Genomic DNA, 13,448 nt, shown 5'->3' with positions numbered 1-13,448 from the left:
TGCCAAACACATGGTACACAAAGTAGGCGTGTACCCCCCTGAGGTTTATTGTAATTGTATCCTCAGGTATTACAGCTTACAGCAATGAAATGAAATGTGTCACGAAAAACTTTCTTTGTAATTCAAAAATCTCTAAAAATAAATGTTTTAAGTACAAAATTAATCACTTAAATACGTGTCCTGTAGCGCTAAATGTGCGTCTTGCTGTAAGATAATCTCTGGGAAGTGTCGTAGTCATTGTCCTCCGAAAGCTAAGTTCTGCAGAAGTCAATGTACTTACCTCATGATAACCAAAGTGAAATGCTTTGCGTATAGATAACTTAGTTATTACGCTTATTGCCGTGATGAAGAAATTACTGTGCTGTAAAGTATTGTTGTCCTACGGAAAAGGCTGTCTCCTTGTAGCAATAGCACAAAAGTTACTACTAAAACATGTTTTACTTTACAGAAGAATTCAGAAAAACTGTGCAGATATCAAACAGATACACCGCAAAAGCAACATTGTAAATTGTCACGCATTAGCAGCGTTGTGATAAAATCGTGTAGCTGTCACACAAACCAACCACTGTGTCATCTGGCATTTCACAGAAAGCACCTCAAATCCAGAATCCACTCGTAAGCACACCAAAATGTTGCATGTTAACAGTTTCTTAAGTCTGACAAATTGTACAAGTAGCGTGAAGTGAAAATTGCAAAGACTAAGTTAAAAAGCAAATTATCTGTCAATAAATGGTTTGACATGAGAAATGTGGTGTAAACCTTTACTCTTCCTAGTACGCAGAGTTTCAACTTCAACGCAATTATCATGTGGTATACGTCGGATTCTGTAAGGTCCATTGTAAACTAGAAAGAATTTGTGACTCAAGTGTTTCTTCTTATGTGACAATGAATGAGCTTTAATGAGAACTTTCTGACCAATATATAATTTCTTTGCATTTGCTTTACCGTGTAGTTTTCTCCTTTTGTCTGCTGCAGATTTTATATTTTTAAGAGCCAAATCAATTATGTCTTTGTGTCGAAGTTTACGTGTATTCGGGAAAGGTACAAGCTCTCTGATTCTGTTCGGAGGTTCTTCATTCTTCAGTACAAGAGTAGGTGGTAAAGCAGTGGAATCATGAGGCATTTCATTCAGCACATTTTGAAATAAGTGTAAATATCTGTCCCAATGCTGATGCTTTCTGTGACAATAAAGTCTGCAAAGCTTATTGATTTCTTTCATAATCCGTTCAGACGGGTTACAATGTGGTGAATACAATGAAATAAAAACAGGTTTGATTTTATGATTTCGAAGCATGCGTGACCAAACAGCAGATCTGAATTGCGGTCCGTTATCTGAAATGACTTTACTAACGTGTCCAACTTCACGTAAGAAATTTTTAACAAAGGCGTTGGATACAGACCGTCCAGTGGCTTTACGTAACGGAGTGAAAGAAACAAATTTTGAAGTAAGTTCAACAGCGACTAGAACGTATGCAAATCCATTAGATGTTCTGACAAGCGGTCCCAAGAGATCAACAGCAGCAAATTCTTTTAATTTAGAAGGAATGATAGGAAACAGCGGAGCACGATGTGAGATAGTAGACGGTTTCGCCTTTTGACAAAGTTTACAAATAGACAAGACTCTTCGAATTCGCTTTTCCATATTGTTAAAATAACAAGTCGTTCGAAGAATATGAAAACATTTTCGTGGGCCAAAATGTGCGTAGCTGAAATGAATGTACCAAATGAGCTTATTAACAAAATCGTCTGGAATGCAAAGTACCCATAGCTTGTCATCAACAGTGCAGCGTTTGAACAGTATGTTGTTTCTAACCAGGTAATAATGCCGAATCTGAGTGTGTGTCTATTCATGCCATTTACTTTTGATGTCTTTCCAAATCGGATCTTTATCTTGTTCATGAGAAATGTCCTTTAAAGATGTGGTGATGAAGTTTTCAAAGGCGACTTTCTGAATGTAAAGAATACTGAAATTTTTCTCGAGGTTGCCTTCTGTGTTACTTTTCTCAAGCCCAGCCGGTGCGCGTGACAGCGCGTCCGCAACAATGTTCTCCTTGCCGGGAATGTAGACTATTGTGAAGCGGAATTCTTGCAGAAACAATGCCCAACGTTTTAACCTATCATGATTTAATTTTGAAGACATAAGAAATTGTAATGCACGATGATCACTGTATACTTTTACGTGCTTACCAGAAAGAAAGAAACGGAATTTGTTAAATGCCCAAACGATAGCTAAAGCTTCTAATTCAGTAACGGAATAATTTTTTCAGATTTTGTTAGCACTCGGCTAGCAAAAGCAATGGTTTTCTGAACAGTAGTGTCATTTTCTATGGCTTCTTGAAATAAATGGGCACCAAGACCAACTTTGGAAGAATCAGTGCTAAGGCAGAAATCTTGTGACAGATCTGGATGAGCTAGTATTGGCGCGTGAAGTAACGCTTCTTTCAAAGAATTGAATTCCAACTGTGCTTGCTCGTCCCAGTTCCAAATACTATTTTTTCCAGTGAGAGAACAAAGTTTTGGTGTAACTAGAATTTGCATATTCAGAAAACGACGGTAAAAATTTACGAGACCTAGAAAACTGCGGACTTGTCTTTTTGTGGATGGAACAGGAATGGCTCTGATTGCTTCTAACTTTTCTGGATCCGGCTGAATGCCTTCAGAAGAAATAATATGTCCCAAAAACTTCACCTTTGACCTACCGAATTCAGACTTTTCCAAGTTAACTGTAATTCCAGATTCTGCAAAAATACGTAACAAACTGTTGAGGATGCGGTTATGTTGTTCCCATGAAGCTTCTGCTATTAGAATATCGTCCACATATAAAGTGATGTGACGTTTTAAGAACTCAGGTAATATGGAATTTAACCCACGAATGAATGCTGCCGAAGAAATGTTCAAACCAAAAGGAAGTTTCCGAAACTGATAACAAACGCCGAAACAAAGGAAAGCTGTGTATTTTCTGCATTCTGGATGAAGTTCGATCTGATAAAAGCTGGATCTGAGATCAATGGAAGACAACACTTTTACACCATTAAAATTTTGAAGAAGTTCTTCCATCGTCTGCGGCCTGTCTGTTTCAGGAATAATGATAGTATTGATTTGTCTCGAATCTAAAACAAGCCTGATCGATCCATTTTTCTTCTCAACAACATGTAATGGATTGTTGTATGAGCTTACTGCAGGCTCAATAATGCCCTCGTCAAGCATAGATTGTATTTCTGTTCTAACACGGTCCCTATAATGTGCTGGAATTACGTATGGTCTTACACAAAATTTAGTATGCTCACGAACACGAAATTGGTATTGAAATCCCTTGATTGTTCCTGTTTTGTGAGTAAAAACTGTGGAATGTGCTTGTAAAATCTCAAAAAGGTCCTGCCTATCAGTGTCATTACAATTCTCAATTGTTTGAATTTTACTCTGAATTAACTCATTAATTTCAAATATGCCGTCGATGTCATCCCTGTCAGTACTTGCAGAGTGATTGTTAGTGTCTAGTTCCGTAGAAAATTCCGAACTGTTATCTAACAGAAGGTAAAGCCGATTAATTTCCTCATCATGGTTTGAGAGCCAGTCTTCAAATTTCAAAGCTATTGACTTACCTTCTTTCTCTAAACTTATTTCAGCATCGTGAAAACTTAAGATTGCTTTATATTCATTCAAAAAGTCTACTCCCAGTATAATTTCCGTCGACAATAATGGAACAATAAGGAAGTTCATAGAGAAGCTGTGGCTTTGACAAAAGAATTCTAAATTGGTTTGTTGGCGTACATCTACACTTTTTCCAAAGATTGCACCTTGTAATTTAATCTTACGTAACGGAAGTGTGGGGCAATCGTTCGATTTGTTGCATTTGCTAAAAGCTGTTTCACTAATTACTGAAATGGGACTGCCAGAGTGAAGTACTGCCGTAAATTTTACGTCATTTACAGTAATATGAATCACAGGATATGCAATGTTGTTATGTTTTACGTCGTGTTGCTGGAGTAAGATGTCCCTAATGTCTTCCATTTTTACGTAATTACTAGCTACGGCAGCTGCGTCGTCAGTTTCATAAGTACGTCTTGTGGCTGCCAGTGGTGTGAGTCATCGCCTATTGTCTCTTTGTTGGCGCGCGTCGTTATTGGGATTTGGAGACCTAACTTCTACAAATTCATCGTGACGAGAGTGCTCTGCTCTGTTTAAATCTCGCCAGTTCTGATGCAATTCAGGTCTGTCGTTACGATCATATCGTCTGTCGTCATGTCGGTAGATTCCATAGTTTCTTTCTTGTCGGTCACGTGGTGGAGAATTTCTCCTTGAATCGTAACTACGCGCTGGACCATTGCGTCTAAAGTTATTCTGTCTCCCTTGATAATAGTTATTTTGGCTCCCATATTGTCTGTTTCTCTGATCGTCTCTGTGATAGTCATTACCGCGGAAAGGTGATCTTTCCCTGTAACTATTACTCTGCCAGTGGTTATCATATGGGTGGTGTCTGTTTTGGTCACGATTTACGTTATAAGAATAGACTTGTCGTGTCCAGTTATTATTTCTGTCGTCACGGAATTGTGACGGATGTGACCTGTAGTGATTGATTTCCTGTTTTCGCATCCCACGACTGTCTGTGTCAATTTCCAGTTCTTGTAACAGTCCCTGAAAAGCTTCAATGTCGTCTTTGCAACGTCCTGCCAAAATAATATGTCGTAAATGTTCAGGCAGTTTGATTAAGCAAATGCGGATGAGTTCTGAGGGGCTGTATGGGTTTGACAGGTACTGATTCTTGTGCAACATGTCTTCAAAATATTTCACAAGACTGGAAAATTCAGATTGTTCAAAGTGTTTCATCATCATGATGCTATGTTTTACGCGATCTTGTGTAGCTTGTGACCAATATGCTGAGAGGAACGCATGGTAAAATTCTCCTTCACTGTGACAATCGTGAATGACCGATCGCATTCTTACAGCTGGTTCATTCTCCAAATAGCCGCACATAAATTCTAATCTGTGTTCTAATGACCAGTTGGGAGGAAAACAATGAGAGAATTGATGGAGCCACGCTTGTGGATGAATGTCGTTGGCAGAATTCTTGAATGTTTTGAATTTACGTGTAGTAATGAACAGCTTATAGTCAAAATCATCATGTCGGCGAGTCACATATCGGTCATTGTTACGTCGTGTCGGCGGTTCCATCTCAAAATTCGGTGTACCTTGCCAATTTCTTTCATAATTACCGAAATGCCCTGTGCTATTATTTTGTGGCTTTTCCGTATTTCTAAGTTCCTCTTCCCGTGTTGGAGCGCGAGTATCCTCTGAAATACGTAATTCTTGTATTACCTGTGTCAGCTGATCTTGTACTTCCCGGATTTCTCTTTTGTACTGTGTATTGATTTGATTTTGATTTTGTTTGAATTTTCTTATTTGTTCATAGTCTTCTGTGTCAGTGAAGGCTACGGGTCTTGTGTCATTCAGATCATCATCTACCTTTGTAGATAAGTTAGTGACCTGATCCGAAAGTTCGGCTACTTTCTCCGATAGTGAACACATTTCCTCAGTGTGTTTTTCTGAACCAAGTTTCAGAGTGTCCATTTGTGTTGAAATCGAATCTACTGTGTTCTTTAAGTTTTCCTGAGTTTTTGCCAGTTGCGTAACCGAATCGGTAGATGCAACTGAGTCAATTTTAGCCCACAAGGTCACATGATTTTCATGAACAATGGTTTGCAGCTCTTTTATGGCTGCTTCGTGATTCTGTAATGCATTTTCATGCCGCGAAAAAATAGGTTGAAAATGCTCACAAATTTGTGTTTTTACATCATTACAGACTTTCTGACATTTCGATTCTATTTTATGTAACTCAGTAGTTAAATCTTCACGTGTTTGTTCAAGCATATGTTCCACTGAGTCTAACTTTTGAAGCTTTTGTTCCATTGTGTCTAACTTTTGAAGCTTTTGCTGTGTTTGTCTCTGATTTTGTTCCATTGTGTCTAACTTTTGAAGATTCTGTTCCATTGTGTCTAACTTTAGAAGATTTTGTCCCATTTGTTGCATTAATTGTAATAACAATGCATTAGTGTCTGGAATCTGTTCCTCTACGCTTTTCGGTAGTGCATTTGCACCAGCAACATTCACATTTTGACAAGCAGAAAATGTGTCTTGACTCATTTGAGAAACCGGTGAGGACCCAAAACCGAAATCTACAGTATTTGCAGTATTGTGTTCTGTCATTTCGGATTCCTGAGGCGAGCTGTTGCCGACCGATCGATTGATAATGCTTCCCTGTTCACTACCTGTTTCACTGTCTACGCCATTGTTTGACGCCCGCTCCATTTCCCTATGCACAGTTACCAAATTACTACTTTGAACATTAGTTAACTCATTACACAGTGGCGCTAACACATTGCTTTCGTCTTCACTGTCGTTTCTCATTTTACTTTGGAGCCGAGTGTTACGTTTTTCACACGCCATTATTGTGACAATATTTCACACGATAACACAGAAAAACACAATTTGAAGAGCAAAAATAAGAGAACACATTAACATAGCACTGAAAATAATATGTAGTTAATTACAAGCGCAGCTGCGAAATACTTGTTGCAAATCTACATGCATGCCACAACTGTTTTACATTACAACAATGAAAGACTGCAACTACAAAGGAGATTCTCTCTACAATTACGCGCTAGCAATAAACAAAATCTACACTAATTACAGAAACTACAAGAAAAAAATCAGAAGATTCCAGTGAGGTATCCTGGCAGGGTCGCCATATGAAACGTCCCCTTTGAACAATTTTACATGTGAAACGTCCACTTAGAACAATTATACAAGCCTGTGCTTAACCTGACACACAATATTATTTAGCGCAACGCAATCTGACTTTCAATAACCCCTACAAAACAATGGCCCTGACTAACTTTAACCTATACCTTTTACAAATCACTTACCTCACAAAAATCTTCGCTACTCAAGCTACTGCAAAACAGCGAGCGCCACTACTGCCAGCTAAATAAAAGATTCAAACCACTGAAGGTACTAACTACTGATAGGGATAGTTAGCAAATGAAAGATATTAATAGAGAACAAACAATGTATTTACCTTAATATTCATAATTGACATTCAGTCTTACAGATTATCAAAACTCCGCCATCTCTCTCCCCACGTCCACCACTGCTGGCGGCTCACCTCCAACTGCCCAGCGCTACGCGCTGTTCGCATCCAGCTATAGCAGTTCATGACAACAATGGCAGACAACAATTCAAACTAGCCACATACTGCACACAGCACAGCCAGTGATTTTCATATAGAGAGTGCTACGTAACGTTGCCAATATAAAAATCTAAACAGCCTACTTACAAGGTGTGCTCTTTGAAGGAAGTTTACTGCATAGTTACTAACCTGCAGCATGTTGCAGGTGAAAAATAGGTCCGCAGCTTGTCTTAAAATTTGAAATAAATGGTTGTAGCTCCATCTTAAGTTGGATTGAGAAGTATCTTTTTTATTTCTTGATGGTTACTAGATTCGGACAACTGTGTCCATTTTTAAAGCATCCGTAAGCGTGACAAATACAGGCTGTAGCCTATGTACGTAAACTACCCCTACATTGAGCAATGCGATACTACGGCCGACTCAGCTACAGTAAAATACGCCACATAGGTCAGATATTGGAGAATGTCCGGACTATGTAGTGTATTTTACTGTTGTTGAGTCGGCCATAGTATCGCTTTGATCAATGCAGGGGCAGTTTATGTACAAAGGTTATCGCCTGTATTTCTCACACTTACGGATGCTTTTAAAATGTGTACAGGTATCCGAAATTAGTCACCATTAAGGCGATTACATACATGCTACACCTACGGTGTTAATTTTTGCAATATTGGTGACCCATTATCGCAGAACCTTTGACAGATAGAGATCGGAATTTTTTAGGAAGTATAGTTTCACTCCTATCCTGATTACAGTACCAGTATCATAATATATTGACAAATAATTAGTTACTTATGATGTTTTAAAAAAAAATATGTACATTTTTTTTTAAATCCGCTTTTGCTTCCTTAAGTAAAAAAAATTATAGGTAGAAATATTTTGGTGGTCCAGCAGCAGCAGTATACTAAGAGGTGACATAGTGTAAAATTAGCTAAACATATCTGTAATTGTTCCCAGATAATGAGACAAATATATAAAAAAAATTCATTTTCAGGAAATCAGATGTAAACATTCCATTTAATGTTAACTTACAAAGCATGGCAGCTCCTAGAAACAGGCAAGCCCATAATCAGCATTATCTCGATCTTATTCATCACCCTACAAACCCAGAAGCTTTCCTCTGCTGCATTCTGGGCTTTCATGATCTTAAGTCGATCCATTCGCTGGAGGGCTTGCAGTGTTTTGCCTTCTGAAGTGATACCAATACACTCTACTACTGTAATTCTTCCCTTATTACCACCATTAAACATTATCACAGCATCGCAAACACTCAAGGTTAGAGGTTTTGTTCTTACAAAGACATATTTTGGTATGCGGGTCCAAATGACATAGTTGAAAGATTTATTCGGGTTTTGCGTTCGGCCATGGAGACATTTGCAAAGAATGTCAGGTTGAGCTTACTCTCTAAATATTGGTTTAATAGCTTTCATCATTGCTGATAGTAAGCCATATTTGTGCCTAAATTGTTCCTGTGTACCCGCTGCCTTTGTGGTACTTCCACGATGAATTAGCAACAGGTGCGCAAAGATCATATATAGGTGTTTCATCAGTAGATAATTTATGGAAGAATGTAGCCCTTACTGCTCTCTTCATCCCTCAGGTCAGGTGTATTGTTTCTTATTGCCATTCCGTAATATTGCTGGAATTCACCAACGTTTTTGTCTGAAAGTCTTCCTTTACCATTTAGAGTCTCAAACTGGATGTGCAATACCACCATTTCTGTTACGCACTGCATCCAACCCTTCAACACGAACATTAACACGAATTGAAGGAACAAAGAGCTGAATACTACAGCCTTCTGTAATGAGTAGTTACTGAGATAGAGATACTTAAGGAAGTCAGTGCAGAATGACTGGATTTTTTACATTTGTACTGTTAACTTGGAAATAATAAAAACTGCACTTCCAATTGGAATTAATCGACAAATGATGCATATAATTATTCACTAGAGATCAAATGTTATTAAGAGATAATAATCGGGAAGTTGTGCTTTTCGACCAATTTCACAATACGTACTTCCCTTAAGAAATAAAAAAAGATTCTTCTCAGTGCATCTTATGACTAAGCTACAACCATTTATTTCAGTTGCTGTATAGTTGTCTCTAGTTTGCTCTGACAGAGACCGGTTAATCACTCTGGTTCTCACGTCTACTTTACAACATTGCGGACGGATAATGAGTTTACTCGCGTTTCGCACGCCATCCGTTAAATACCGATTTCGAAATAACTCATGGTTTCTAATCGCTGTTTGTACATGGCATCTGCTGTGATGTGTTTTAACTACTTCGTCCTCTTTGGTGTTGACACCAGCAATCACTGCATCTAACATGATTGCCTTCGCTCACTCTTTGCTTATTTAGCATTATGATTGCATTATGATATTTCTAATAGTCCCTATTTTCGTACCGAACTTCATCCTGCTTTTGTAGATGACGCTGTTCAGAAACGGAAGGAAATGGATCAATCTAAAATACTATCGGAGGCTTTTGCTGATTGGTCCGAGCACGGGGCCCACAACCCGAACCACACGCCACTGTTAAGCACTAATGAAGGACTGGGTCCCCTACCTCGATTGCACATAATTCATTAAGGTCAATCCAACACATTTATTTCAAATAACATAATGAAGTTACATTTGAATCTGTCTAACATTAAACAGGAATAAAATAAAAACAATTTCAATATCAGCTGATTCAGTGCGTGAAGCGCGAGTTACGCCAATAACCAGAAAAACTAAACAATTCTCCGTAATTCAAAAGAAAGAGAAAAACAAAATTGAATCAATACACCCCACTGACAAATACCCAAAAAGCTTACAATACTACTCAATACACTGAAGTGGGGAGCAGTCATTCACCCGACAGAACACTTCAAAATGAGTTCAATAACACAGCTGCGTGACCCAGAAAACTGCAAGACATTAAATACACTTCATTTGACGAATAACAAATACTCATTAACATTACGCCACTCCTGTTTGAACTGCAGTGTCCCAAAGAAAAAGGCGCTTATTCTGAAAGAACAATTTTATTATATGTTTAAATTACAGCATTAAGGAATTCCAAAAGATGTACAATCTAATCCCCCCTCCTTTCAGTTGAGGCACAAATCTTTCCCCTTTCTTGGCGGAGGCTGAGCCAGAAACACAGAATGCCACAAAAACACAGTTTTGCTGTGAAATCTTGCAGGACGCCCGGAAGCAGTAACAGGCAAGAGGTCGGCACCCACAAATAACACAGGCTAAGAGTCAGGCTGGGAGCACATCCTACGAGAACTTGTTCACACTATGCTCACCACAAACTGTAGACATTCCGGCCGAACATCCGCTTGCGGTGGCTACCAGAAGGACGAAGCAACCAACAGGCCCACGCCGTGCTTCTCACACTGGCACCTCAATTTGAACAAACATCTAGGCCAACACCAACTCCGGACTCCCCTCTCACTGCGAGGCTTGGCACAGTTTATATGAAATGCCTTCAAGGCAACCAGAAACCGCCGCAGACGTTTCACGATTAGCAAACAGCCATAGAGTAACAAACATCACACATGTGCTTACGCCAGAGCCAGAACTCCGCCAGTCTCACCAGCCGCCCCAAACCGACCGCCTCTCGTCGTCCCGCGCACCCCAGCCGAAAACCCAAAGATGCTCATACCCGGGGACGCGCCAAAGATAACAAGCCGATCGCTGACGATCGTTCAGCGATCTGGCTCACTCATGATTATTGGGATATTCTTAGTGAAGATAAAGATACGGATTGCTGCAAATGAATGTTCTATCACTTTATTTTACAGGTCCGTCTTCAATTAATAGAAATGTTTTATGGTTCTGAGGCCGATTCCAGTCCCAGTGACATCATTAGATCTGTAAAGAAGTGAGAGTTGGCAGTGTCTTTAAGTGATTCCAACAGTAACAATGAAGTAAATTCTGTTACTGTGGCTATGCCCGTACACGAGGGAGACTCGAATGTGTTCAGTAGAATTTTTCTGCCCGCTAAAGCTTTTCCTACGCACATTAGATCAACGCTGCTGGAACTGTTGTGGAGGTAATATCTTTTCTTTGTTGCGGAAAGACGCCCACACCCCCGCCCGCCCCCTTACCCGAAGAGTTGGAGTATGTAATCGAATTCATTGACAAGGTTGACAAATATTTCCATAGACTATTTGTTTAAATAAGGCACACTGCAGAGAAAAGCGAAACCTGGTTTGTAGATACATCTTCAGCCACATACAACGACGACTAAGATTCCCGTATTGGGAATACCGCTTATACTTCTTGACTCTTGGATCTGATACCCAACTGCACTTCGTTGTAGACATATTTCTGTGCCGCTATTAGCATTACTTGCACAGTGAAAATGTTTAAAGGGCTTCAGTCTTATGAACATCTTTGACTGCTATCAGTTCGACTCCCGAAAAACTTATGATCCATATCAAGATTATTAAAAGCCCAGACTGTTTTAACTGGATGCCTAATAATTCGAGTTGCTCCTTCTTCGTAACATCCAACTATGAATGAGCTTTCTCCCGCACTCTGTACTGGGATCTGATCCTATGCTACTGGATCAGCTACTCAAATATCTTTAGAAAGTTTGAGTGGTATTGTGATACGTGATAAACGATGAAAATGCTTTTGCGAAGGATCATTACAAGCAATGTGAAGTGGCGTTTCAGTGCCAGATTTTGTTTACAGATGAGGCGTACTCTAAAAAATAGGCAAATCCCAAATCCCTCTTCACAATATGAATTACTGACCAGTTAAAGAAAAAAAAGAAAAAAAAACATGGTAGATGAGGGAAGTGAATAAACAACGACCTTGGTCTGTCAACCTGGATTGCAGGATTTTCAAGAATAATATCACCGACTCCAATTTTTATCGTAGGTAGTCTAAATAGCAACAAATATGTACAATTCCCTACAGATACTGAAAGACATGGAACTGCACAATCAGTGACAACCCATGTTTTATTATTTCGCACAGATAATTATAGAAGCTCTTACCAGAACAAGTGAATTTCGTTGGATTCGAAAAAACACAAAAGGGGATGTGCGCTCATCAGATGTAACAGCTCCGGACTTTTAATCTGTGGGAAAAATGAAAATTACAGGTTTGCAAGAAAATAGCAAAGTCTCTGGAAGACATGAATTACCGTACAAAACGGTCCTGTGCCACATTGTGTTGAGTTAAAGTATGCAGTCTGACCTGAATCGCTTTATAACGTGTATCAGTGCTGAAGGACATCATTTCGAGAAAATGGTAAGACAGTCATAATAACAAACACGCGAACTATACTTTAGTTGCGCGTTGGCTTACTTTTCTATAGGCGGCAGACGTTGTGGATGAAACTAAAGAAAGAAGTTTTTGCAGCTCGCAACACTTCCATTCCGTGTCTATATGTCTGCTGTAAAAGGCTTATTTCATGGTATGACAATATTAACACGAGGAAAAATACGTACGCAGAACGTAACTACCAATGCAGCATAGGCGCCTTATATTGATTTCCAGTGTAGACGGAACACTCCAAAAGGAAGCCCGTATTATAATATCTTCAGCTGTTGTATCTGTAATGAATTTCTCAGCTCTAAAACTGAGTTCACTGCGCAGGTCTGTTCTCACGAGCCATTATGCAGAGTGGGAACTTCATCGGCCGACATCCACGCTCGACTGCAGCAGCACGCACTCATTCTTTGAGACTGGGCGCTGCCCTCGGCTGCGAAACAGACGATTCGCAACAGCTGCTCGACTTTCTGCAGTCTGTGAACGCTACAGACCTTCTGGTAGACGACTCACTCATCCAGACAGATGAGGTACGTAGACACACTTCTTCCTCATCCTGCAACGTATCATTCCTGCAGCAACTCTCTCCGGAACTCTGCTACTTAAGAGTTGTAGAATGTCTATCTACTGGCGCAATGGCTTCTCATTCTTATCTGACACCCTGGAAAATCCTTTCGGCTGGAATATTTATAGCAGTGATCCTCGTTGTTCAGCCAATGGTCTGATACAGAGAAGAGAAATTCGTATGTAATAATAATCTTCACTTATTCTAGATTCATATTCGATGGTGCTATTTGCGGTTTTTAACCTACGTTTTGAAAACTAGCTGAAGTTTCTTCGTCTTGCTTGTTTTGGTACCGGTCGATTTCTTTGGCAAAATAATGTAAAACCAAATTTTCAGGAAATGTATAGGCACCAGCATTTAATGTATGCCACTTCCTCCATAAGCGGATAACTCCAAATTGCCAATAACATTAACTTGTGGTATTT

The 13,448-nt window shown here is 39.4% G+C and overlaps 1 protein-coding gene across 1 annotated transcript in view; it reads left to right on the top strand.

The window, feature by feature from the left end:
• The window catches only part of LOC126175412 (cholinesterase-like), a 70,167-nt gene that overhangs the window by 29,762 nt on the left and 26,957 nt on the right, over positions 1-13,448 (top strand). Inside the window, exon 5 of the mRNA XM_049922211.1 lies at positions 12,786-12,988. Within this exon, the coding sequence (XP_049778168.1) occupies positions 12,786-12,988 (203 nt within the window). The remainder of the gene's footprint in view (positions 1-12,785; positions 12,989-13,448) is intronic.

Source organism: Schistocerca cancellata, chromosome 3 (genome assembly GCF_023864275.1).
Source record: "Schistocerca cancellata isolate TAMUIC-IGC-003103 chromosome 3, iqSchCanc2.1, whole genome shotgun sequence".
Classification (NCBI taxonomy): domain Eukaryota; kingdom Metazoa; phylum Arthropoda; class Insecta; order Orthoptera; family Acrididae; genus Schistocerca; species Schistocerca cancellata.
The sequence above is the reverse complement of the archived record's forward strand: the minus strand, read 5'-3'. Positions and strand labels throughout refer to the sequence as shown.